The sequence below is a fragment of the Vipera ursinii genome (genome assembly GCF_947247035.1).
Source record: "Vipera ursinii genome assembly, chromosome: 9".
Lineage (NCBI taxonomy): Eukaryota > Metazoa > Chordata > Lepidosauria > Squamata > Viperidae > Vipera > Vipera ursinii.
In genome coordinates, this window is record NC_139523.1 from 12,748,445 (window position 1) to 12,771,750 (window position 23,306).

A 23,306-nucleotide genomic window follows, 5' to 3' on the forward strand; every position below is an offset into this window, starting at 1 on the left:
CATCCCCTAAATGCCGCTGAAGATGTCACCTAGCCTGGTAACGAAACGTTCAGAAACCAACCCACGAGCTCGGAGAACGAGCCTTCACCCTCAAAGCCTGACATCCCACCTTCTGAAACCTGGTTAGCTGAAGAGCCTAGCATTTCCTATCTGCACTACCTTGGCACCCCCAGCGGCCCAGAGGAAACTTACAGTGTCTGATAGCTGTTGTCCTTTGACCGGAGGAACTTCAGCACAAAGAAGGCGACGGCTTGGATGCTGAGCACCAGGACGATGCCTCCAATGAAGCTGGCAGAGTCGAAGCCAGGCGGGTAGAACTCGGGTGCGAGAGTTTTGGGTGGGCCGGTGGTCGAACCTAGAGGGCAACCAAGTCAAGGGATTGAGAGGGAACAAAGCAAGAGAGGTCATCTTGGAGTTTCTTCAAACTTTATTGCAGATGCTGAGTAGAGAAAATGGAAGATGAAATATCCTCCTTCTTTCAAGGACAGGAGAAAATAATGATGATGATGATGATGATGATGATGTTGATGATGATGATGATAGAAGTGGCCTTGGAGGTCATCTAGTCCAACCCCCTGGTAAGGCAAGGTTACCCTATGGCAGGGGTAGGCAACCTTGGCTCTTTTTTGACTTGTGGACTTCAACTCCCAGAATTCCTGAGCCAGCCATGCTGAGGGGAAAGGGAAAGGAACTGTGGAGGGAAGGGGTTAAGTCTCCATCTTCTGCTTGGGAGGAGAACCTGGTGAGGGGTCTAAGACAGGGGTAGGCAACCTTGGCTCTTTTATGACTTGTGGACTTCAACTCCCAGAATTCCTGAGCCAGCTGGCTCAGGAATTCTGGGAGTTGAAGTCCACGAGTCATAAAAGAGCCAAGGTTGCCTACCCCTGCCCTATGAGAAGGTTACCCTATGGACTTCATTGTTTGGGGATGTTTTTGCCGCTTAACCCCACATCTGAACTGGACATCGCAGCAAGCTAAACCCTGGTAAAGAGAAATATGTTTATACAGCAGGTTGTGGAGGATGTCTGTTTGCTTCTTTTTGGAGCCTTCAAGTCATTGTTGACCCCCGGACTAAGTCTCTGCGGTCTTCTCGGCAAGGTTTTTCAAAAGTGGTTTACCCTTGCCTCTTTCCTATGTCTGTAAAAAAATGACTTGGCCCATTTATCCTTCTGCCTAAGGCAGGACTAGAGCTGACAGTCTCCTGGTTCTAGTCGTGATGGTGCAGTAGAGTGCAGTTCTGCAGGCTACACTTCTGCTGACTGCTGGCTGCCTGCAGTTTGTCAATTCAAGTCTCACCGGCTCAAGGTTGACTCAGCCTTCCATCTTTCTGAGGTCGACAAAATGAGGACCCAGGTTGTTGGGGGCAAATTGCTGACTCTGTAAACCGCTTAGAGAGGGCTGTTCAGCACTGTGAAGCGGCAGTGGCTCTAGAGCACTGCATTTCATATCTTCTAGCAAATCGATTCCACATCTGTCCCTTTGAAAGAAGATGAACATGGAAGTGTTGGGAAGGCATCCAGCCTCAAAGCAAGAGGGAAAATCCTCCTTCCTACAAAAGTCTATGTTAGCCCTGTTAGATGCTTAGGAGCTGCTAGATCTCAGCTTGGGTAGGATCCAAGACCCATCAACATATACCTTTCAAACTGCATACACTCTTAACGCACCCAATCCTGCACTGATGATGTCCCTTAGCTGGGTAATGAAATGTCTGCAGGAAAACAACCACGCTTAGAGAGCACCAAGGACCCCACAGTCCAATCCTGAGCTACAAATATTCCCTTGTATATTTGTAGCAAGGCCCCCTCCCCTCCCCTCCCCTCTTCTCCCCTCCCCTTCCTTCCCCTCATTTCCTTGGAGGATTTCAAAATAGATCTACCCTTCTTCTCCCAGGCGCATTTCGCCCCAAAGTGAAAAAGAATGACAATAAACAGGATGGCTGACATGGGTTCCCGAGGACGGATTAACAGAAGTTGGGCCAGAGGATCCCTAAACAGATTCGGGGGCTGGATACTCAATAGTGATGTGCCTGCATATCAACCTTTCATTATACAGTATGTGCCTCCAATATCTCTCAGGGCGTTTGCACACGGGATTTCTTTTTGTTGTTTCCAATGAAAAGCTGCACCTGTTGTTCTCATTATGTGCCCAGCAGCTGGGCTGATTTACTGCCACCTCCGTTGCAGGGAATAGACAATTACAGCAAAACTGAGCTTTTCCCTTGAAACAATAGCAGCCCTCAGAGCTTTGTGGGCAGCTTCTGTGTTTTACTCTCTCCCCTCTTATCATGATGTTAGGGTCCTATGAAATGTCATCCCAAGGTTCCTATTTTGTGTCCTTGGTGGGAGGGAGGTCTTCTGAATCAGCAGCAAGCCCTGGAGTACAGGTAGTCCTCGAGTTACGGCCACAGTTGAGCCCAAGCTTTATGTTGCTAAGGGAAACATTTGCTAAATGTTTTTACGACTTCTGTTGCCCCAGTTGCTAAGTGAAGCACTGCATTTGTTCATGCAATGGCAAGTGAATCTGGATTCCCCATTGACTTTGCTTGTCCAAAGTCTGCAAAAAGTGATCACGTGACCCCGTCATAAATCTGAGTCAGTTGCCAAGTGTCTGAATTTTGATCGTGTGACTATGGGGATGCCACAAGTGTGAAAAACGGTCAGAAGTCACTTTTTTCAATGCCGTTGTAACTTTGCTCGCTGAGTGATCTGCTGTAAGTCGAGGACTACCTGTAGTTTTATTCCGAACAGTTACACAACCAAAGTAACAAAACAACACCTCGTGCGAAACAAAGGGGAGTCTACGGCATCATCTGAGGATTCTGCCACCTTGTTCTGCGGAATGTGTGAGTCCAGAACAAAACTGTTCTCCAAGGGAAGATTTCCTTTGACTGCCAAGCAAAGGCCTCTAAATTCAGAGTGTGACAGTGGTTAACTTATCTCATAAATCAAATTTCTTCAAGCCAGCCACCTGCATGAGGCCTTCTGATTGATCTATCTGGCCCACCCAAGTGAATAATAAAAACACCTGAACAGAAGAGTGATTTGGCTATTACTTGCTATCCCCAGCTGCACCCATGAAAGCAGGCAGGTATTTATTGATTTCTAAGATTACTACCCTGATCCTTTCAAACTGCCTCTGAGCTGCAAACATATTACTACAAGGGCATCTGTGCCTGCTCCTTTCCCTGTGGTGGTTCATTTAAATCAGGGGTCTTCAAACTTGACAACTTTAAGACTTGTGGACTTCAACTCCCAGAATTCCTCAGCCAGTCTGGCTGAGGAATTCTGGGAGTTGAAGTCCACAAGTCTTAAAGTTGCCAAGTTTGAAGACCCCTGATTTAAAATGTTTCCTTTATCAGAACACAGGTAGTCCTTGACTTAGGACCACAATTGGGACCAAAACATCTGTTGCTATGCAAGGCGGTTGTGAAGTGAATCATGTCCAATTTACAACCCTTTTTTGCTGCAATTGTTAAACAAATCAACTTGGCTGTTAAGTAAAGCATATGGTTGCTAAGTGAATTTGGCCTTCCCCATTGACTTTGCTCATTGGAAGCCAGCTAGGAAAGTCTCAAATGGTGATCATGGGACCCACTCATGGAGCAGTGCAACCATCAGAGATACATGCCAGTTGCCAAGCGTCAAAATTTTGATTATGTGACTGTGAAGACACTGCAATGGTTGTAAGTGCAAGGACCAATTGTAAGTCACTCTTTTCACTGCTGTTGGAATCTTGAATGGTCACTAAATGAATGATTGTAAGTCAAGGACTACCTGTATTATAGTAATCTCTCCCCTCCCCCCCCATTACATAAGAAATATTCTGACAAACTGGAATATGCTTAAAACAGGGGCTTCCAAACTTGGCAACTTTTAAGACTTGTGGACTTCAACTCAAGGTTGACTCAGCCTTCCATCCTTCCGAGGTAGGTAAAATGAGGACCCAGATTGTTGGGGGCAATTAAGCTGACTTTGTAATAATGCCACTTGGGAGGGGTGTGAAAGCCCTAATAAGCAGGCATATACATAGAATGAAGGCTACTGCTAAGCTTGTAAGCCGCCCTGAGTCTTCGGAGAAGGGCGGGATATAAATGGAATTTAAAAAAAAAACTCCCAGAATTCTTCAGCCAGTCATGCTAAGGTAGGGGTGTCAAACTGCCGGCCTATGGGCCGGATGCGTCATGCCGAAACCATGCCCACCCAAACTCTGGCAATGGGGAAAAAGTCACGATACCTCGCAACACATCACACAATGTGGTGAATTTGACACCCCTATGCTAAGGAGTCTACAAGTCTTAAAGTTGCCAGGTTTGAAGGCCGCTGGGCTTAGAAGAAGAGGTTAACTTAACTGGGGACATCAAAGCCTGCACTACAGTGGAAGGGCTTGAGTTTGTTAAGTGAAGAGAAGACAAACTTGGGGAAGAGAAAAACAAGCAAACATGTTTTCAACACTGTGATGTTCTGACATGCAGAAGACGGAATAGAGGTGTCTGTTTTGCTTCGAGGAGAGGGTGCCAAATAATGAGGTCGTTGGGAAGCTGATTTGGGTGAAACTTCAAGGGAAGCTTCCTAACGGACAGTGGAACAAGTGCTTCAGAGGTCAGCATGAGAATGGAACTCATTAGCTCTGGAGGCCTACTGGTCAGGGATACTACTGTGGTGTCAGATGCAACATGGCCAGGAGCGGGGTGGGGTTGGACCATTCATCCTTCTTCATCGGGTGCTTTCCAAATAGGTTGAGAAGGGAACCTTCCACCCAGCATACTGCAGTTGGCAGTTCAATACCCAAGCCGCAGATTAAAGAAAGCTTGCATGAGCGGCCTTCAAGCTTCCCTTCAATCCCATTGTTCTCCTTCCTTCCCCCTTCCCTGTCCAGGATAAGTTAAATTAGGCCCATATGGAAGGGAGGCAAACACAGGCTCGCTCATCCCCAGCCTCTCGACTTTTTTCCTCCAGCTCTTCCAGCGGTTAAGATTCAGAGCAGTAAGCTCATTGGGGCTTTGAGAGCTTGGTTTGTTTTGCTCGTTAAACTTCATAAACTGCCACATGCACCAAGAGTGTAGAATACATCATTCTTATTTGGCAGGCAGGCGCTCACAATACTGCCTCTGCTGCTGGCGCCATTATCTGTTTTCAGCAAAGAATCCCTTGCTGGCAGAGTTAACAAGCCGGGGGTGGGGAGGGGGGCAACCAGCTCTTTTAAGCAGCAATTCTAGTTTCCTGGTGGTGGAAGAGATTAGATGATGCTGAAGGAGCCCATAGTGGAATTTCTGGCCAAATCGGATGTTTTCCTTGCAAGCTTCCCCCCACTCACCCTGGCCGCCTTTCTGGCCACCCACCCCCTATTAGTCAACTTGAAGCAGCTGCAACTCCAACACACAGTTAACAGAAACTAGCCTTTTCCAGAAAGAGGTCCATCCTACACGGGAGATGCAGCAAAACGATTGCTGCGGGGAAAAACGCCTGGGTGTGAATGAAGGCTTCCAACAGGAAATGCTGAGGAAGAAGGGAGGCAATTAGGACATGCCAGAGAGGCTGGCATGGAAACCCCACCAAAGCTGCTTCATATGCCGCGAGATAAATGCGCACACAGTGGCCTATAGGGAGCCTCTGGCAGATCAATAATTCAGAAGGTTCTGGGATAGAGTTTCTCACTTTAATTAGCCCAAAGCTCCTTGCTGCCTGTGCTTCATTTCGGCAGGAAGATTCATCCTCCCAGCGCGCACCCACCACTGCTCCTATGCACCCATTCATCTCCTGCTCGCTTCTTTATTAAAGAGCCATTTCCTCTGGCCTGCCTTCTTAAGCTTTGCTACCCAAGCAGGGCAGGTCTGGTTAGAGCTTTCCAAGCCCCTCCAAGAGGGGAAGGGATCTTTTATTAAGTCTCTTAATTTCCACCTGCAGTGGGTAAGTGAAAGGCAGTTGGAGCCTTGCAGACTTGACGCCATTACAAGCCTACGTGTTTTCAAAGGCGCTCCGAGATAATCCTCCAAGCCAACGTTTGTAAAACAAGGGAACAGGCTGGGGGCTTCTCTGCTCCCAATTCACTCTCACATCCAGATTTTAACTAAAGTTAGAAATGTTAGGAAGCATCTAGAGTTGCAGAGAGTCAGGCAGTATATAAATATCATCACAACAATAATAAACATTGGCTGAAGTGGCCCCTGGGGCTATCAGCACACTGAGAGCTATACCCCCCCAAAACCCTTGGATGTGCAAAATCTGCTCATTGAGAAAATTTCCATCTGTCAATTACACAAGGCTACACTGCTGGGATCCACACATATACTACACTGGTACATTAAAATGTCCTATATTTTTGGGAATAGAAGAACGGGACGATGACAGAGAATGAGGTGGCTGGATGGAGTCACTGAAGTAGCAGGCGTGAGCTTAAATGGACTCCAGAAGATGGTAGAGGACAGGAAGGCCTGGAGGAACTTTGTCCATAGGGTCGCGATGGGTTGGACACGTCTTCGCAGCTAACAACAAAAACATATTTTTGGGAAGAACTCAATACATATGAAGGCCAATATCAGCTAAAGAATTGGCAGTTGTGATTTCACATTGTTGTATGTATAATATAAAGAGTGGACTGTCAGCCTTCCCAAATAGACCAGACAGGAAGTACAGCCAATAAGCTAATTCTACTTTATTGAAAAGCTTCCTTAACAAAACATTGCAAGTCTTTCAAGACTAAATGTATTTGCAAGTACATTGTCCCCTTTACAATCCTAGGGAAGGTCTTTCTTGAGCCTCTTGCTTTGCCCAGCATGCAGCGGTGGGCTACGCTACCTCTTATCTAACAGTTCCCTTGACAGCATCTCTTTGCCCAGTTATTCCCACATATTATTACATGGACACAGTCTTTCCCTGAGCATGCTGGTTGGGGAATTCTGGGAGTTGAAGTCCACATGTCTTAAAGTGGGGCAGATGAATCTGATATCCTTTACAGACTCTTCCAACTGTTAATCTAATAATGTTGGTTGCCATGATCTCTAAACCACAGCAAAATACATTTTAATAGAGGTGGTGGAAGATTCATTCAACATCTGATCCAAATGAGTTATATATTTGCTTCATTTTATTTCATATTTTTCCACCCACAGGAACTGCTGACTTTAAGTATGTACCTTTCAATGTGTTTCACCTTAAAGCTGACATTTCCAAATTCAGCATTTTTCTCATGTGTTTTTAAATGCTTGTTAATCGGCTGAGTTGAAAACTCTGTTCCATCCTTAAGAGAAATGTGAAATCCAGCGGATAACTAGAATCCAATTTATACGTTAGCGGCCCAAGAGGTCAAGCCAAGCTCGTCTCTGAATTTGCAAAGATGGAATCCCTTGAACATCCCTCGTTAATGCAAAACCCTAAAAATAGACTTTCTCCAATTTTCTCTCTTTCAAAAGTCTTGGAGCGGCCTTTCCAGAATTCTACCCCCTTTCAATAAATCCACTGGACCTACTCACTAGAAAAGATGAAAGTGGTAATTTAGTACGTCTGGAAGGCGCAGTCTTAGGTCAAGACTTGTGCTCACCAATTTTCCCAATTCCCACAGAGCTTCAGCTGCACTCTATGAGCATCATCAAGGCAGCGTCTTTTGCTGCCCGGTTTGAAAGGCAGAGATGATGAAAACATTTAGCAGGAACATTTTGCATGCCTTTATAACCTACCATGTACAGCATCTCCCCAATTTGCATGCTTCCAAATGTCTTCGCCTACATTTTCCACTAGTCTCCCATGTCTCTGTATGCATTCGTTAGTGAATTGAGAAGGCAAATAAATCTCTACTGAGGAAGGAACTACTCCCTTTCCCCATTCTGTGCCCCCAGATTAGGAGAGTTAAATGTCCAAGACCTTCAACTCACAAGGAAGACACCAGGTGAAGGAATGGTGGGGTAGTTAATATTGAATTAGGTGGATTCTTAGTTTGACTCAATACAGGTAGTCTTGACTTACCAGAGTTCATTCAGTGACTGTTCGAAGCTACAACACCACCGCAAAAAAGAGACGTGACATTTGTCACACTTACAATCATTTCAGCATCCCCGTGGTCAAAATTCAGACACTTGGCACTGGCACTGGCACTGGTACGTACCTATGCAATATTCCAGGATCACGTGATTCACCTTCTGACAAGCAAAGTCAATGGGGAAGCCAAATTCACTTAACAACCGTGTTACTAACTTAATAACTGCAGTGATTCACTTAACATCCGTGGCAAAAAAGATGGTAAAATGAGGCAAAGTTGGGCTTGGTTGTGGTTGTAAGTCCAGGACTACTTGTAAAAGGCCATTCTTGGGTATATCTTGGTCCACACACACACAAGCAGATGAGAGACCAGCAAGTTTTCGGTTGTGGTAATGATGGATGCTCATTCCCAGATCATTGTCAGCTTAAAGGACCTCTGAGTGCTGGTTCTGTTAGTGTCTCTGGGGCTCCTAAGTCAGGGGTAGGCAACCTTGGCTCTTTTATGACTCGTGGACTTCAACTCCCAGAATTCCTGAGCCAGCCGTGCTGAGGGGAAAGGGAGAGGTTTCCAAGCTGAGCCATGCTGGCTCAGGAATTCTGGGAGTTGAAGTCCACGAGTCATAAAAGAGCCAAGGTTGCCTACCCCTGTCCTAAGTGAATGAATGAAGGGATATCAGAGCATCCCTACCCTCAAGCCTTTTTCTGCAATTGGGACACGTTTATTTGCTATACCACTGCCACACAACCTGCTTGGAAGGAGGAGCAAGGAAGAACAGTTGAAAATGTAAGCGCTTGCCAGAAATATCCTGATCAGGAGCATCTGCAAGAGCTCAGAAGTCGCTTGACATTTTTTAAGTGAATAGCTGCAACCCAGCCCTTCCTCTTCCAATGAAGGCAAACTTACACAAATGACTTACCAAGTGTGGGAATCTTGGGCTGCTTGGAAGATGGTTGCGGAGGCTCCTTTGTCGTTGGGTAGGGATGCACTGTGGTTGTTAGCTTTAGTCCTATAAAAAAAGATCAATTTAAAAAAAACCTCCACTGTATAGCAAGAAAAAAAAAAGGGTTAGAGACCTTCAAAATTAAAAAAAAACTGTTGCCAATGAAAATACAGCTCTGGTATTCCAAAGGTGCTTTTCAAAAGGCAATTGGACTTTCTTGGTTTTTCCCTTGAAAACCTTTCGCTTCTCATCCAGGAAGCTTCTCCAGTTCTGGTGTGTAGATACCAGAACCTTTGTAAATTGTACGACAGAGATGGAAAGAGTACAGAAGAAAAGAGATGATTAGAGAGCTCAAAGATCCATTTTTTTATAAGAAAGTTTGGGGGGCTTTTGCCTGGAGAACACAACTGAGATTTAGGAGGCCATGCCTATCATAGAGAAAGTAGACGGGCAGACGTTTTTCACCCTGTCTCCCAAGTCAAGGACAAGGAACCACCCCAATGAAACCGACTCAGGGAGAATTAAGAAAAGAAGGAAACACTTCTTCAGCTGGTGCAGAATGCTGCTGCGCGAGTTGTGATGGGGGTTTCCCGATACTCCCATGTAACACCTCTGCTCCACGAGCTGCATTGGCTTCCGGTTGCCCTCCGGGTGAGATTCAAGGTGCTGATGATGACCTAATAAAGCCTTAAATGGCTTGGGTCCGGGATATCTGAGGGAACACCTGGTGCCGGCATCAAGTTCCCTTCGTCCCATGCGCTCCCACATGGAGGGTCTTCTCAAGGTGCCGGCGGTAAAAGAATGCCGGCGGATAACACCCAGGGGGAGGGCCTTCTCAGTGGGTATGCCTGCCCTTTGGAACCAGCTGCCCGTGGAGCTGAGGACTGCCCCCGACCTTCGTTCATTCCGCCGGGACCTGAAGACCTGGCTCTTTGAGCTTTCCAGCCCAGGCTGAGAGTTTTTAAATGGGGTTTTATATTTTTTCAGGGATTAAATTTAATTATTTTAACTGTTTTTAACTTTTGTATTGTATTAACGTTTTTAAATACTTTGTAAACCGCCCAGAGTCCTACGGGAAAAGGACGGTATATAAATTCAATAAACTTAAACTTCTTCGTGGAGCACACCTAGCTTGTGAAATTTTTCCCCGTACGATGTAGTAATGGTCATTCACTTGGATGATTTTAAAAGGGATGGGGTAAATTATCCGAAGGCTGGAAGATTTAGGATTATCTCCCAGTCAGGGGCCTCTGTGACAAGTAGGCAGCCATATAAGTTGAACAATGAAGTAAACACTCTTAGACCGCTACGTGAAACAAAGTGTTGGGACTCCCTGCCTGATCCAGCAGAGCTGTTTTTATCATTTGATTCCATTACACTCCTTCAATAAAACAGGAGGATGAAAGCAAAGGGGCGAAATCTCCAGACATCAAACTACTATCAGAAAGAAAGGCAAAGGTGAGTGTCTCTGTTCCATATGCTACCGTGTTTCCCCAAAAATACCCCCCCCAAAAAGACCTACCCTGATTTTGTGGGGGTGGGCTTAATATGAGCCCTAATTAGGCCCAGTCTTTTAGTCCACAAATTTGTACTCTGGATATTGCTTATTGTCTGGTCTCCACAAAACAGTAAACTTATAATACAGATGGTAGCCTTTGCAAGGCCTCCTAACAAATCCTCGCCCAAGGATTACCTTCACAGCTGACAGTAGTGTTGAAAAATGAACATTTCTCCTTCAGTGCTTCTCCATTCTTCACGCATCTCCCCGTACCTAGAAATGAAGGAAGTCATATGGAAACAGAGGAAAATAACAAGCAACAGCTTTTACTTCTTCTTCTTCCATATATGGCAATACCGAACCAGGCTGGCTGGGTTTGTTTGTGACAATAAGCTATGGCACGTTTTAATTGTGGTTTGCAGGACCATCACCCCTCATCCACAGAATGCCTCCAAATACAGTTGGAAAGGAACTGTGGAGGGAAGGGGTTAAGTCTCCATCTTCTGCTTGGGAGCACCTGGTGAGGGGTCTAGGACAGGGGTAGGCAAACTTGGCTCTTTTATGACTCGTGGACTTCAACTCCCAGAATTCCTGAGCCAGCTGGCTCAGGAATTCTGGGAGTTGAAGTCCACGAGTCATAAAAGAGCCAAGGTTGCCTACCCCTGGTCTAGGACAACTTGCCACAGCCAACTCACCACAGCTATCTCGCTACGGGACCACTCGCTGTGGGACAATCCACATGGGATAACTCAACACAATAAATGTTATCCACCACTGCTTCTTCTACATTCCTTCCATTTTTGTCAATGGAAATAATGTTGAAGAAACAGTGGTGGATAATATTTGCTGCATTGTAATTAAGTGTAATTAACTCGGAAAAAATGTTCTTTGAACATTGCGGGCAAAACAAATTTGAATGAGAACTTTGAAAACAGGATATATGACAAGGTGGTTAAGATAATTAATTAGAAAAGAAGATTTATATTGATGTGGTGGTTATTTGTAGAAATACTGGAAAAAATGTCTACATTCAATTGCTATTTACTAAAATTACTAAGAAACATACTAATTTAATATTATTGGAAGAAGAGAAAATCAAGGAAAGCTGTTATGTGGAGTATGGAACTATAGAAATTAATTGTGATTGTTTGTAAATATAAACCCAGACAACACACTGTTTACCAAATATTAATGATGGTTATGTTTTAAAAAATTAATAAAATATATATATTTAAAAATTGTCGCACTGAATTATCCTGGCCTATGGCAAGTTATCCCATTCCTCCTGGGTGAGTAACAGCCATATCAGACTCAACTTAGGGCAGAAGAGTAAAACTCTCCTCTGTGCTCCCTGCAACTTCACGGATTTATTCCTGCAATTTTCTAAACAACCTTGTTTTCATCCACAAAGCATATAAAACCAAGAAACTCCAGTTGCCTTTTGAAAAGCACCTTTGGGACAGTCTTGACCTGGATGGTTGAGAATCTTCACAGACCCAAAGCATTTAAACCCATTCTTAAAAATTGCCTAAAAGAAACAACAGTAGTAGCTTACTTATCCTCATCCTGGATAGCTTGCCTATCTTTCGCTTGGCTTATTGAGTGTTAAAAGAGGTCCAGGTGGGCCCGAAGGTGGATAAGAAAATAAGCTATCCTATGGAATCCTTGTCACTCTCTGAGCGTGGTTGTTTTCTTGTAAACTACTGTATTCATTACCAGACTAGGTAACACTATCACAGCACTGATGATGTTACCTAGTTTTATAATGTCTGCAAGAAAACAAGCAAGCTCAGAGAGCAACAAGGATCCCACAGCTGATCCTTGAGCTGCAATTATTGTATTCTGTGAACTAACATAATTCTTCCTGCTTCTTGAGGCAAAGTCTCACAGTTTCTAATCCATACTGGCCAGCAATTCTCACTAGCAACAGGCACCAGATTTCAAAAATCAACAGACAGCAAAGATTGTTCCTTTATAGCTCCTGGCTATCCTTCCCTTCCTGGAACTGTAGCCAGGGCAACAAGTCAGGTGCAAATCAAAAGACATCCAGATCTTGAGATGGCTTAGATGTTCCCATAAAATAGAAGGATTTTCAAAGCGCTGGCCTTAACGTGGCTCTTGTGGACGATTAAAGCTTTCAGCATCTGCCACCATTGGCCATCAAGGCCAATCTGCTAGAAGTTGCAGTCTGCCAGTTGGTAGCTCATCTTTGCAAAAAATAAGGTCCTTACAAAAAGGTAGTGGACAACATCCATCGGTGTTCTGGACATCAGTGACCTGGACCCTGACCGTTCTGGGCAGCATTTCAATTTAGATAAAGTGCCAGTAAACTTTGACCAAAAATTCAAGCCTGTGCTGATAAGACAATTACACACTATAATAAGGGTCTAAATAGCTATTAAAACTAATTTATGGCACAGGTCATTTTCTGATGTAATTTTGGGTGCTGCTGCACAAAACTTAACAATGTTATATGTATGTTGTCGCAGGGTTGGTATTGAAGAGCAGCAGGAAGCTGTAAAATTGCCCTGTGCAGCCCGAGTATTTATGCAATAATGATAAAGTGGTAGTAATGGTAAAATGAAGTACGCAATCCAAATATTTGACCATCATTTTTTTACTGACTTACCTGGCTTCTCGTGAGACTCCTGACAGTATTTCCAAATGCAGTTTGTAATATTCTGGGAAGGAGAACCTTCAACGCACTGCTTACATGACTCCAGATCTTTACATTCCCCTGTTTTAAAAAAAAACAGTCTATAGATTTGGATCCTAAAGGGTTGGTTGAAGTGACAGAAAATTGTTAAGTTCTAGGGTTATTCAACGACCAGGAAGTGTCAAAAATTGCCCTTTGCCTTTTGCCTCCCACCTCCAAATTTTCAGATATTTAATTTGGATTCAACAGGTAGTCCTCAACTTACAACCATTCGTTTAGCAACTGTTTGAAGTTGCAACAGCTCTGCTAAAAGCTATTCATGACCAACCTTTGTACTCAGGGACCGTTATCGTATCCCCACAACCACGTGAACAAAATTTGAGTGCGTGGTGAACTGGCATGCATTGATGATGGTTGCAGCATCCAAGGGTCATGAAATCATCCTGGGTGACCTTCCCAGCCAGCTTCCAGGAAGCAAAATAATGGAGGAAGCTGGATTTGCTTAATGACCGCAGAATTCCCTTAACAATGACAGTGACTTGCTTAAGAACTGTGGCAAAAAGTCATAAAATCAGGGGCAACTCACTTAACAATCACTTTGCTTCGCAATGGAAATTCTGAACCCACTTGAGGTCATAAGTCAAGGACTACCTGAGCATGCAGTAGTTGCCATGCTACTTTCAGAACTGTCCTTTTTTTTAATGTATCCTTAACATTAGAGGTTCAACATGAACTCAGATCAAAACGCGTTGCAGGTCCTATACTGCCAAGGTGCTGAGGTCTTCATCCTGGACTCCCATCACCAGCAGAAAAGGGACTGGGAGCACCAAACACATTTTGTGTTCGCCGTGAAGAGACCGTGACACACTCTGTTAAACTTTAGAGAATTTAACTGGTCAAACCAAGAAAACCCAGGCAAGCAACTCTTCCAAACATTGTGAGAATGATTGCGGTTGGGCGCACACGCTGAGTTGAGCCCAAACTCGTCTCATTTTGTTTGCTTTTGTTTATTTTTGTTATTTTTATGCAAGAATCCAGTTTATGCTTCTTCTGCGTTTGAAAGCCACACTATGTATCGTGTGAATCTGGCCAATGATGATTTCTAAAAGGAACAAACCCCAACGAACATTAGCGTGATGTGTAAGCCGTAAGCCAAGACTGCGTTTCTGTCACTTTTAGGAAGAGCTACTTTTTTTTAATAAATGAATCTTTATTTACATTTTGTGTTAAAAACACACCATACACCAGGGATGTCAAACTGAATTTCATTGAGGGCCACATCAGCATTGTGGTTGCCCTCAGGGGGCCGGGTGGGTGTGGCCAGGGTGGGCATGGCCTACTGGGTGGGCGTGGCTAGAACGAGTATGGCCTACTGGGTGGGCGTGGCCAGCTCTACATCGTTCGCATCAAGGGTGCCTGTGGGGGCCTGGGCAGGAGTGGGACAGATCTGAGGGTCTCTGGCAGAAGGAGGGTCTCTGGGCCAGGGCCAAGGCAGTGGGGGCCATTCCCTCACTGTTTCCAGGATGGCTTCGCGGGCCACATGAAACCACTTCGCGGGCCGGATCCGGCCCCTGGGCCTTGTGTTTGACATGTCTGCCATACACCAACAAAGACAAAAAAACATTTACAATATACAAAAAAACGAAGAAATCAAAAAATTGAAAACCATTTCAAAAATTTCACATTATATCTACTTCTAAACTGACAATTATATTCCACTCATTAAGTCTCTTATAACCATCCAACTCCAAAGCTTATTCATTAACAAAAACTATATCACTTCATTTTTGACCAACCTCCAAGCCACCCTCATTTCTTTAATCTTTTATCCAAATATACCATTTATTCCATGATAGAAATGCTGGTGTCTAGGAAGAGCTACTTTGATCTCCTCGTTTTCTTCTCTTTCAGTATTATATCCTTGGGCTTCTTCGTGTCTACTGCCTTGTTAGCCTGCAGGCAGTTGCCACATGCCCATGTGCGTGTTTAGCTTCTGTCTATTATGTAGAAAATATTCTTCTTCTCTCTGACTATAGTCGATGCACTGGATGGGCTGGCCGGTGATCTAGAAAAGCTCCTGCAAGGACTATTCAAATTTAAAGTGCCACAAGATTCTGTGTTGTTTTTGCCACAGAAAGTGAACCTAGTCCTCATGCTGGTAATATTAAAAAAAAAATTTTATTATTGCAATTTACATAGCTGCCCATCTCACAACACGATAACAGTACAAGATAACCTAACAATGGGGAAAAACAACATGTACAGTGTGAATGATTGTCCAAGGATAATTGTATATAATTAAAGGCTTGGGATCAAGCACGTGGGTGCACCTAGCTGATCTCGAAATGCTAAGCGGGGGTCAGAACTAATTAGGAGTTGGACAAGAGGCCACTAACAAATCCCCCAAGCTGTAGGCGAGACTGCAAAGTTGAAAAGCCATCTGGACGAAGGCAATGGCAAACCACTTACGTGCTGAAAGCCAGTTTGGAGTGGTGAAGAAAGTGGCCTAGAAATCAGGAGACGGTGTGCTCTGGTCTTCCCTTAGATGTGAAAGCCACTGGGTGATCTGGGGCCGTTCCTCTGTCCCCAACACAACACATTTCACAAAGTAACCGTTGCAGGGAAAATAGAAGGCAGGAGCATTGTGTGTTTGTGTGTGTGCATAAAGGCAGAAGATAAATCTCATGATTAATTAATAAATACTGTTGCCAAGGAAAGTACATTCAAAGTAACTGGGAACTGAGCTTGTCAATAGCACCATTTTGCTGAAAAAAACCCAGACCACCTTTACAATACTATACTGAACGTTGTATCTCCAAAGGAGAGGCATCCTGTATCACTTACGCATGTGTTATTGTCTTAACCTTGCTGGCTGGTACGTAATGCTGGCCTGCTTATGACAACACTGTCAAAAACCTCCATTTGCTGGGACAAAGATAAGGCAATAGCAGTTGGAAGTTTGTTTAAGACTAATTAAACCTACAAATGGTGGATGACATTGTCTGTTCAGGACTTCAGGATCAAGAGGACAGCTGGCTTTGGACCAAAACCTAGTAACCGACTGCCATGAAAACTGTTCCCTTGTCTCCTGAACTCAGATCCCAGATGGGTTGCATTTCAACTCCCATACTCCTCAGCTAACAGGCAAGAACAATGAGGCCACCCAAGCTAAACTAATTAAATTCTTTTTTAAAAAATCTTTTAATTCCGTAGGAATAAAGCAAAGCAAAGTATCCCTGAGAAATGTCTACCAATCTTGGCTTGAACCCTTCCGCAGAAAAAAGGGCACCCATTATCCCTCAGAGTAATCGATTGAGCAACTTGTAACTTCTAAGACGTTTTTCCTAACATTCAACCAAGTCTTGGATTATTCTCAGACTTTTGACTTAAAATCAGTGTCTTCCCAATCTCTGCAACTTTAAGATCTGTGGACTTCAACTCCCAGAATTCATGCTGGCTGGGGAATTTTGGGTGCTGGAGTCACTCAAAGTTGCCGAGGTTGAAAAACACGGCTATAGTTAATTCTCTGCATCCTTCTTCAACTGTGGTGCCCAGAACTGGAATAGTAAAATCTGACAAAGCTAAGCAAACTCAATATTTTTGTATCTGATGCCAAACTATTCTAGCATGGTATGATTTGACATACATATAAAAAGTACTAAAGGTTTAAAATGGAGTTTTGAATGAAGCAAAAAAAACAACACCCTCCTCATAGCACTCATCCATTATTAACTTCAGTAATTTAATCATATACCATACACTGTCAGATGGCGTAGTGATTCACTTATCACCAGGGGTCTTCAAATTTGGTCCTTTTGTGACTTGTGGACTTCAGCTCCCAAAACTCCTCAGCCAGGCATGCTGTCTGAGGAATTCTGGGAGCTGAAGTCCACAAGTTATAAAAGGGCCAAGTTTGAAGACCCCTGCTTAACACCATGGCAAAAAGAAAGGTTGTAACAACTGCCTTGCTTAGCAATGGAAATTCTGATCCCAACTGTGGTCGTAAATCGAAGATTACCTATACAGGTAGTCCTCGAGTTATGACCACAACTGAGCCCAAAATATGTGTTGCTAAGTGAAACATCTGTTAAGTGAGTTTTGCCCCATGTCTTGCCATGGTTGTTAAGTGAATTTGGATTTCCCCACTAAGTTTGCTTGTCAGAAGGTCGCAAAAGGGGATCACATAACCCTGGGGCACTGCAACCATCATAAATATGAGTCAGTTGCCAAGTGTCTGAATTTGCAATGGTCGTAAGTGTGAAAAACAGTCATAAGTCATTTTTTTTCAGCGCCATTGTAACTTTGAACGGCCACTAAAGGAACTGTTGTAAGTCGAGGACATAGTCCCTCTTAAGCGATTTGGATAGCTCATAACCTCTTGAGATCTTCCTACTCTGCAGAGGGCAGAAAGATTTTGTATCTGCTATGCAACTCTAATCCCGTGCAGATTTACCGTACTCAACCCTAAAAGAAGGCCAGTCTTGGAATGCAGCTCGGGAACCAAGCTGAGAGTGGGAGGCAACCACCAGTAGTAACATCCAGCCCCTTGCAACCAGTCGCCAATAAGGAAAAAATGTCCAACTTAGCGTGGGAGTTTTTTCTGTTTATGGAGACAAACACACATGCGCTCTCTCTCTCTCTCTCTCTCTCTCTCTCTCTCTCTCTCTCTCTCTCTCTCTCTCTCTCTCTCTCTCTCTCTCTCTCTCTCTCTCTCTCTCTCTCGTTAACCAATTATCTTTGTATAGTGGAAGGTTGATGGGCTCTATTGCCATGGATACAGTGTTCTGGTTATAGCACTTTAACTAGCAGTGAGTGACTTAACAAGAGCCAGTAAGAAAGCAAGACTTGGTTCCCCAATTTTTTTGCAGGTTGGTGTGTGTGTGTGTGTGTGTGTCTGCATGTTGTTAAAAGAGCCCAGCTATTTTTGTCACAAGTACAGAGAAATTCGATACTTTGCCCAATGCCTTCAAATCTTGGCACGCTGCTGCATCGGACAGGGGGAGAGGAGAAAAAACAATGCCTGCTTCAAGATCTTCTCCCATCTGTTCCAGCCAACCCACAAACAGAGGCCTGTTCACACATTTAACAATAGCCCTTGTCCCTGTCGTCAGCAACTCTCAGGAAGGGACATGAAGCAAGGCTGCCCACTTCCCCATCTGCTGAGCTGTGGAGTCTTTCTCCGCATCTGGAAAGACCAGTGACCTCCGAAATCAGCTTCCTAATACACAGGAGTGTCACTTCTTCCCAAAAGTAAGGCTTACTCCTGAGCAAATGTGCTTGCAATATTATTTGCAAGCACAGCTCCAGGTAGACCTACCTGGGGTGAAGTTCTAGGGGCTGCCATTATTATGGTTTGTTGTTGCGGTATGCCAGATGTTCAGACTGGATTTGACATTTTTATCCATCTATCAAGTCCATCTATCTGCCCAAGGACCTGGGAAAGGCAGATGTGGATGTTTAAAGGTATTGTCTCAGGTTGTTCTGAGAACAGCTGCCTTTTGCAACTCATTCAAATGCATATGCCACCTGACTTCCAACAACTCTGGTCCCAGAGGAAGACCATAGCTTAAAGGAAAACTGCAGCTCAGTGAAGGAGCATCTATGGTACATTTTTCTAGCTTTAGCCGAGAAAGGTTTTGACCTGAAATCCTGCAGAATAGCTACCATCAATGTGCAGGTCCAGCTTATTACAGGGTACCCTCCTGATTTGCAAAGAAACACATTCCAGTCCATTTTTTTTAGGTGAACAGAAAGCAGAACACAAAAAGGGCAGGACATCTGTGATAGGTATACAGAAACACCTCTTCTTACTATCTTGCAAGGCACGGTTTCCCAACTCTGGCAACTTTAAGGTGCATGGACTTCAACTCCCAGAATCCCTCAGCCAGACATGCTGGCTGGGGAATGCTGAGTTGAAGTCCACAAATCTTAAAGTTGTCAGGGTTGGGAAGCTTTTGCCTTACAGCAGGGGTCTTCAAACTTGGCCCTTTTACGACTGGTGGACTTCAACTCCCAGAATTCCTCAGCCAGGCACACGAATTCTGGGAGTTGACGTCCACCAGTCGTAAAAGGGCCAAGTTTGAAGACCCCTGCCTTACAGGATGGTGGTGTCTTAAAGTTGCCAAGATTGGGAAACCCTGCTGAAAGGCAAATATGATCCAGTCTCCTTATGAACATCGTAGATAACTGGAGTAGAAGCTCAGCCTTCTTTGATATTTGTCCACCCCAGATCTTCTAGCGTGTCCAGCAAGCACCACCTCTTTTCCAAACCGCATGCCAAGGTCCCGAGCTTTGCATTGCGAAACAGTTGTCCGTATCCCTGATCTGCAGGTCACCCACATGCACTTGTGCACGTATTCCGTGTGTGTGTGTGTGTGTGTGTTTTATAATTGATAAAATAATAGTTGACATTTGACTCTGCCCTCAAGGCCTCATTTTGTGATGAATGCTGATTGGTAAACTTCAGGACTCTAATGAAAAGACAGAATAAAACAGGTCACACCGGCATGAAATCCACCCACTGCTGCTGCTGCTGCCCCAGGGGAGAGCCAATCGCAAGAGACCAGGTGTTTAAAAGAGTCTGCACAACACTTTCCATTCTTGTCTCTAAACCACTTGGGCCAGCTTCAGGAGGAAATTATCCTTGCTTTCTTCTCCTATTTCCATGGATTCAGATTACATGACATGCATCACTAATTTGCTTCCTCAGATAACAATTGCCCTGGAATGTATACCTGGACAATAGTGAGTTGAAAAGATCCAGGCTTGCAAAGACCCAGATTTGCACAGATGCCTCCAACATCTGGCTTATTGTTTTCCATGTGACCTAATGAACTCCCAGCATGCTAGGTTTGGTTGGTATCAACCTCGTTTTTTGTTCATGTTTCCCATGTTATGGGAACCCAGCCCATTTAATTAGTTGACAGGTTGGTGTGTTGTGCAACTCCCCCAAAGGGGTCAATTCAGTACCCCAGTTCATCATGATACGTGAACCCAGCTAGCTGCGTGACACTCTGCATTGCTGCCTTATTTGCAAGGTCATGTGAACCACCCCCAAAATGTTAATTGTATCCACCAGCTAAGGAAATGTTACACAGCCCTGAGCTGCTGACTGGTTCATTGAATAAAGCCCACTTTAGTTGAGCTCACCCAACCTGTTAAGGCACAAATTATATGAATTGTACAATGACATAACATGCAGCCATAGAACACAAAACCCTGCTCAACAAGAGGTTTGTAGCACAGGCATGCGCTAGCATCCATCAGACTGTTCTAATGAATGGGCTGATAGCATTGAAGGATAAAAAAAAGAGTAGGCGAAAAAGAAATTATGACTCCATCTGCATTACTAAACCGCTTTCCTAAAATACTCAAACTCAAGCACCAAGACAGATTGGCATTAAGCATGCTATCAACTGAAGGAGAAGAATTCATGTGGTGTGTTTCTGCAGTACACCCTGTTACAAAAATCACTGGCAGGGAATAAGTTTGCGGACCACACAGGTATTTTGTAGTACAAACGTTTCATACTGATCTTTTTGGGAGGGGCTATCAAACCCTGGATTCCCAGAATTTGGAACAAATCTGGAACAAATCCTAAATATGTAATGATTATATTAGACCTCTTCAGTTGCAGCAATACTACTTGGTGTTCATACCGAAAGCTCTGCATTTGGGGTGGATTTAGACTTTCAGGTCAGTAGGTTGGAAAAGTGCAAGATGCATGGCTCGCAGAAATGAACTCATTACAGGCTTTCGCATCTATAGAAGAGATTCACTACAAGTATTACCTTTCCTCTAATTAATCAGAACTATAGTCGGATTGCAGCTATCTTGGCCAAAGGGCAAAAACAACTAGAAAGGAATCCTGGTCTGTGGAACCAAGCCCTTTCCTCCCCAAAATGTAGGTCCTTTCAACATCACAACTAGTTGCAAAGTGCTACTACATTCAAGGCTTAACAAAGCCTTGCATTATTGCCAGGTGAGCAGCTGAGTTCCAAATGTCAAGGCAATTAAGAGTTCAACATATTTGTGTGAATTTAGAGGAATGGGTGATCAGGGAGAATGAGCATCAGGTTTTGACTAAGGAGAACTGGGTTCAAACCCAGAGACACCAATAAAGCCTATTGGCTCTGTTCACCTATCACATTTAGCCCAACTACAAAATAAGCAGATAAGCTCTCTTTGCATAATATGTATACCAAGTCAGGGGGGAAAAAAGTTGAACTTTACCAAGTTCAGGATGTAGTGGAAATACAAGTGTTGGGTGTTTAATAGAGCCAATTGTACAAATTCAGCTATTCCGAGATTTCAGATCAACCACTTTTATACTTATTCTCACCCCACCTGCTGGGTTTTTGTGAAAAATAATGCGGGGAGGGGGGAGGTGGGGGGGAAGAGAGGAAATCTTGGAGGACGATTAGGTGACGATTAGGATCTACCACAAGGCAGCAATTTCCTCTCGGGACTCCGAAGTGGCTAAATAGATAGAACTTGATGCTCTAAGATGGGAGTTGACCTCTTGCACAGCATGCTCTGCCGAAGCCTTCAACAACTTTTCCTGATCACAGGACGATGGCAGCTGTAGTCCAACCCCTCTAGATGGCCCCAGATTTGGGAGGGGAGGGCGCAGACAGGCTCAAGGCGGAGCGTGTTCGGGGAAAGGGGGAACTTGCACTCACCTGTTCCACAACACACACACACACACACACACACACACACACACACACACACACACATTTACTTCCCTGCGCCCGTTGCAAAGCCACCTCGGGGCCAGAGGTCGCCACAACTTTGCAGCCCCGTCCTTTCCCCCCCCCCGACCACCACCAAGAGCAGCGAAGCGACAACCGGCTCGGGGTCCCAAGTGCGAGGGAGGGAGGGAGGGAGGGAGGGAGGGGACGGAGGGCAGCGGACCCTCGCCAGAGAGACTCCCGCGATCTCACCCACCTGCCTGGCTGGGGACCAAGCCTCGGGCGCACAGCAAGGCGCAAAGCAGCGCCGCTCGGAGCTCCCAGAAGCGGGCCGGGCCGGGCATGGCTGGGGCTTCTCGGCGGGCCAAGCAAAAGCGGCAGCCACTCGGGCGGCGGTTTCTCCCAATCACTTTGGAAACCAGGCTAGCCTGGAAAAGCGCTCGAGAAAGGGAAAAGCGCCGGCGGCGAGCGAGCACATGCGCGCAGGGCGGAGAAAAAAAAAAGGGAAAAAAAAAGCAGGGGGTGGGGCAGGCAGGTGAGCCGGCTGGGCGGGGCAGGTGGCTCCTCCCCTGGTTCCTGCCCCCCCCCCTCGGAGAAGGGCGAAGCCGGTGGCGGGCGTTTTTTTGTGGCACTCAGCGCACAGGAATTGGGCTTGAGTGTCCGGTTCGGAGTTTTTAACTTGTTGGGGTTAACAACTCCCATAATTCTCAGATAGCTTGGTCTGACTCGTGGTGGGTCACCGGGCAGTCCATTTAGACCAGGGGTCTTCAAACTTGGCAACTTTTAAGGCTTGTGGACTTCAACTCCCAGAATTCCTCAGCCAGCCATGCTGGCTGAGGAATTCTGGGAGTTGAAGTCCACAAGCCTTAAAAGTTGCCAAGTTTGAAGACCCCTGATTTAGACCAGGGGTCTTCAAACTTGGCCCTTTTATGACTTGTGGACTTCAACTCCCAGAATTTCTCAGCCAAGCACGCTGGCTGAGGAATTCTGGGAGTTAAAGTCCACAAGTCATAAAAGGGCCAAGTTTGAAGACCTCTGATTTAGACTGTAGGATCAGCCGGGGTAGCGATCTTAAGACTTTTGCCAGCCACGTTTGGCTCTGACGGTCCTACCGCTGCTTCCAGTCCAGTCTTGTGGTCCATGAAAGGGAAGGGCGATGAGATCCCTTTCAGACTCGACTTTGATATTCCCTTGAGAATGTACCCTCTGAAGAAAGCCCGGAGATCTAGCATTTCACTGGGACCTATGGTCATAACACATTAGCGGAGGAATTCTGGGAGTTGAAGTCCACACATCTTAAAGTAGCCCAGGTTGGGAAACATTGGGTTGGACCATCCCGTGTCCAGATGGGAGATGGTTGTGGAGAATAAGAGAGTTAAGATAATGTGGGACTTCCAGATGCAGACAGATAAACAAGTGCCGGCCAATCAACCAGACACTGTGCTAGTTGACAAGGACCGGAAGACATAGATCAGGGGTGTCAAACTCAATTTCATTGAGGGCCGCATCAGCATTGTGGTTGCCCTCAGGGGGCTGGGTGGGTGTGGC

At 45.1% G+C, this 23,306-nt stretch overlaps 1 protein-coding gene across 1 annotated transcript; it reads right to left on the reverse strand.

The window, feature by feature from the left end:
- Positions 1–188: 188 nt before the first annotated feature.
- Positions 189–22,102, reverse strand: CD164L2 (CD164 molecule like 2; the record flags this gene model as incomplete). Its single annotated transcript, XM_083369881.1, has 5 exons — positions 189–355; positions 8,888–8,977; positions 10,605–10,682; positions 13,039–13,146; positions 22,015–22,102. 5 exons carry the CDS (start codon positions 22,100–22,102, stop codon positions 189–191), a joined length of 531 nt encoding a protein of 176 aa, XP_083226007.1.
- Positions 22,103–23,306: the final 1,204 nt, after the last annotated feature.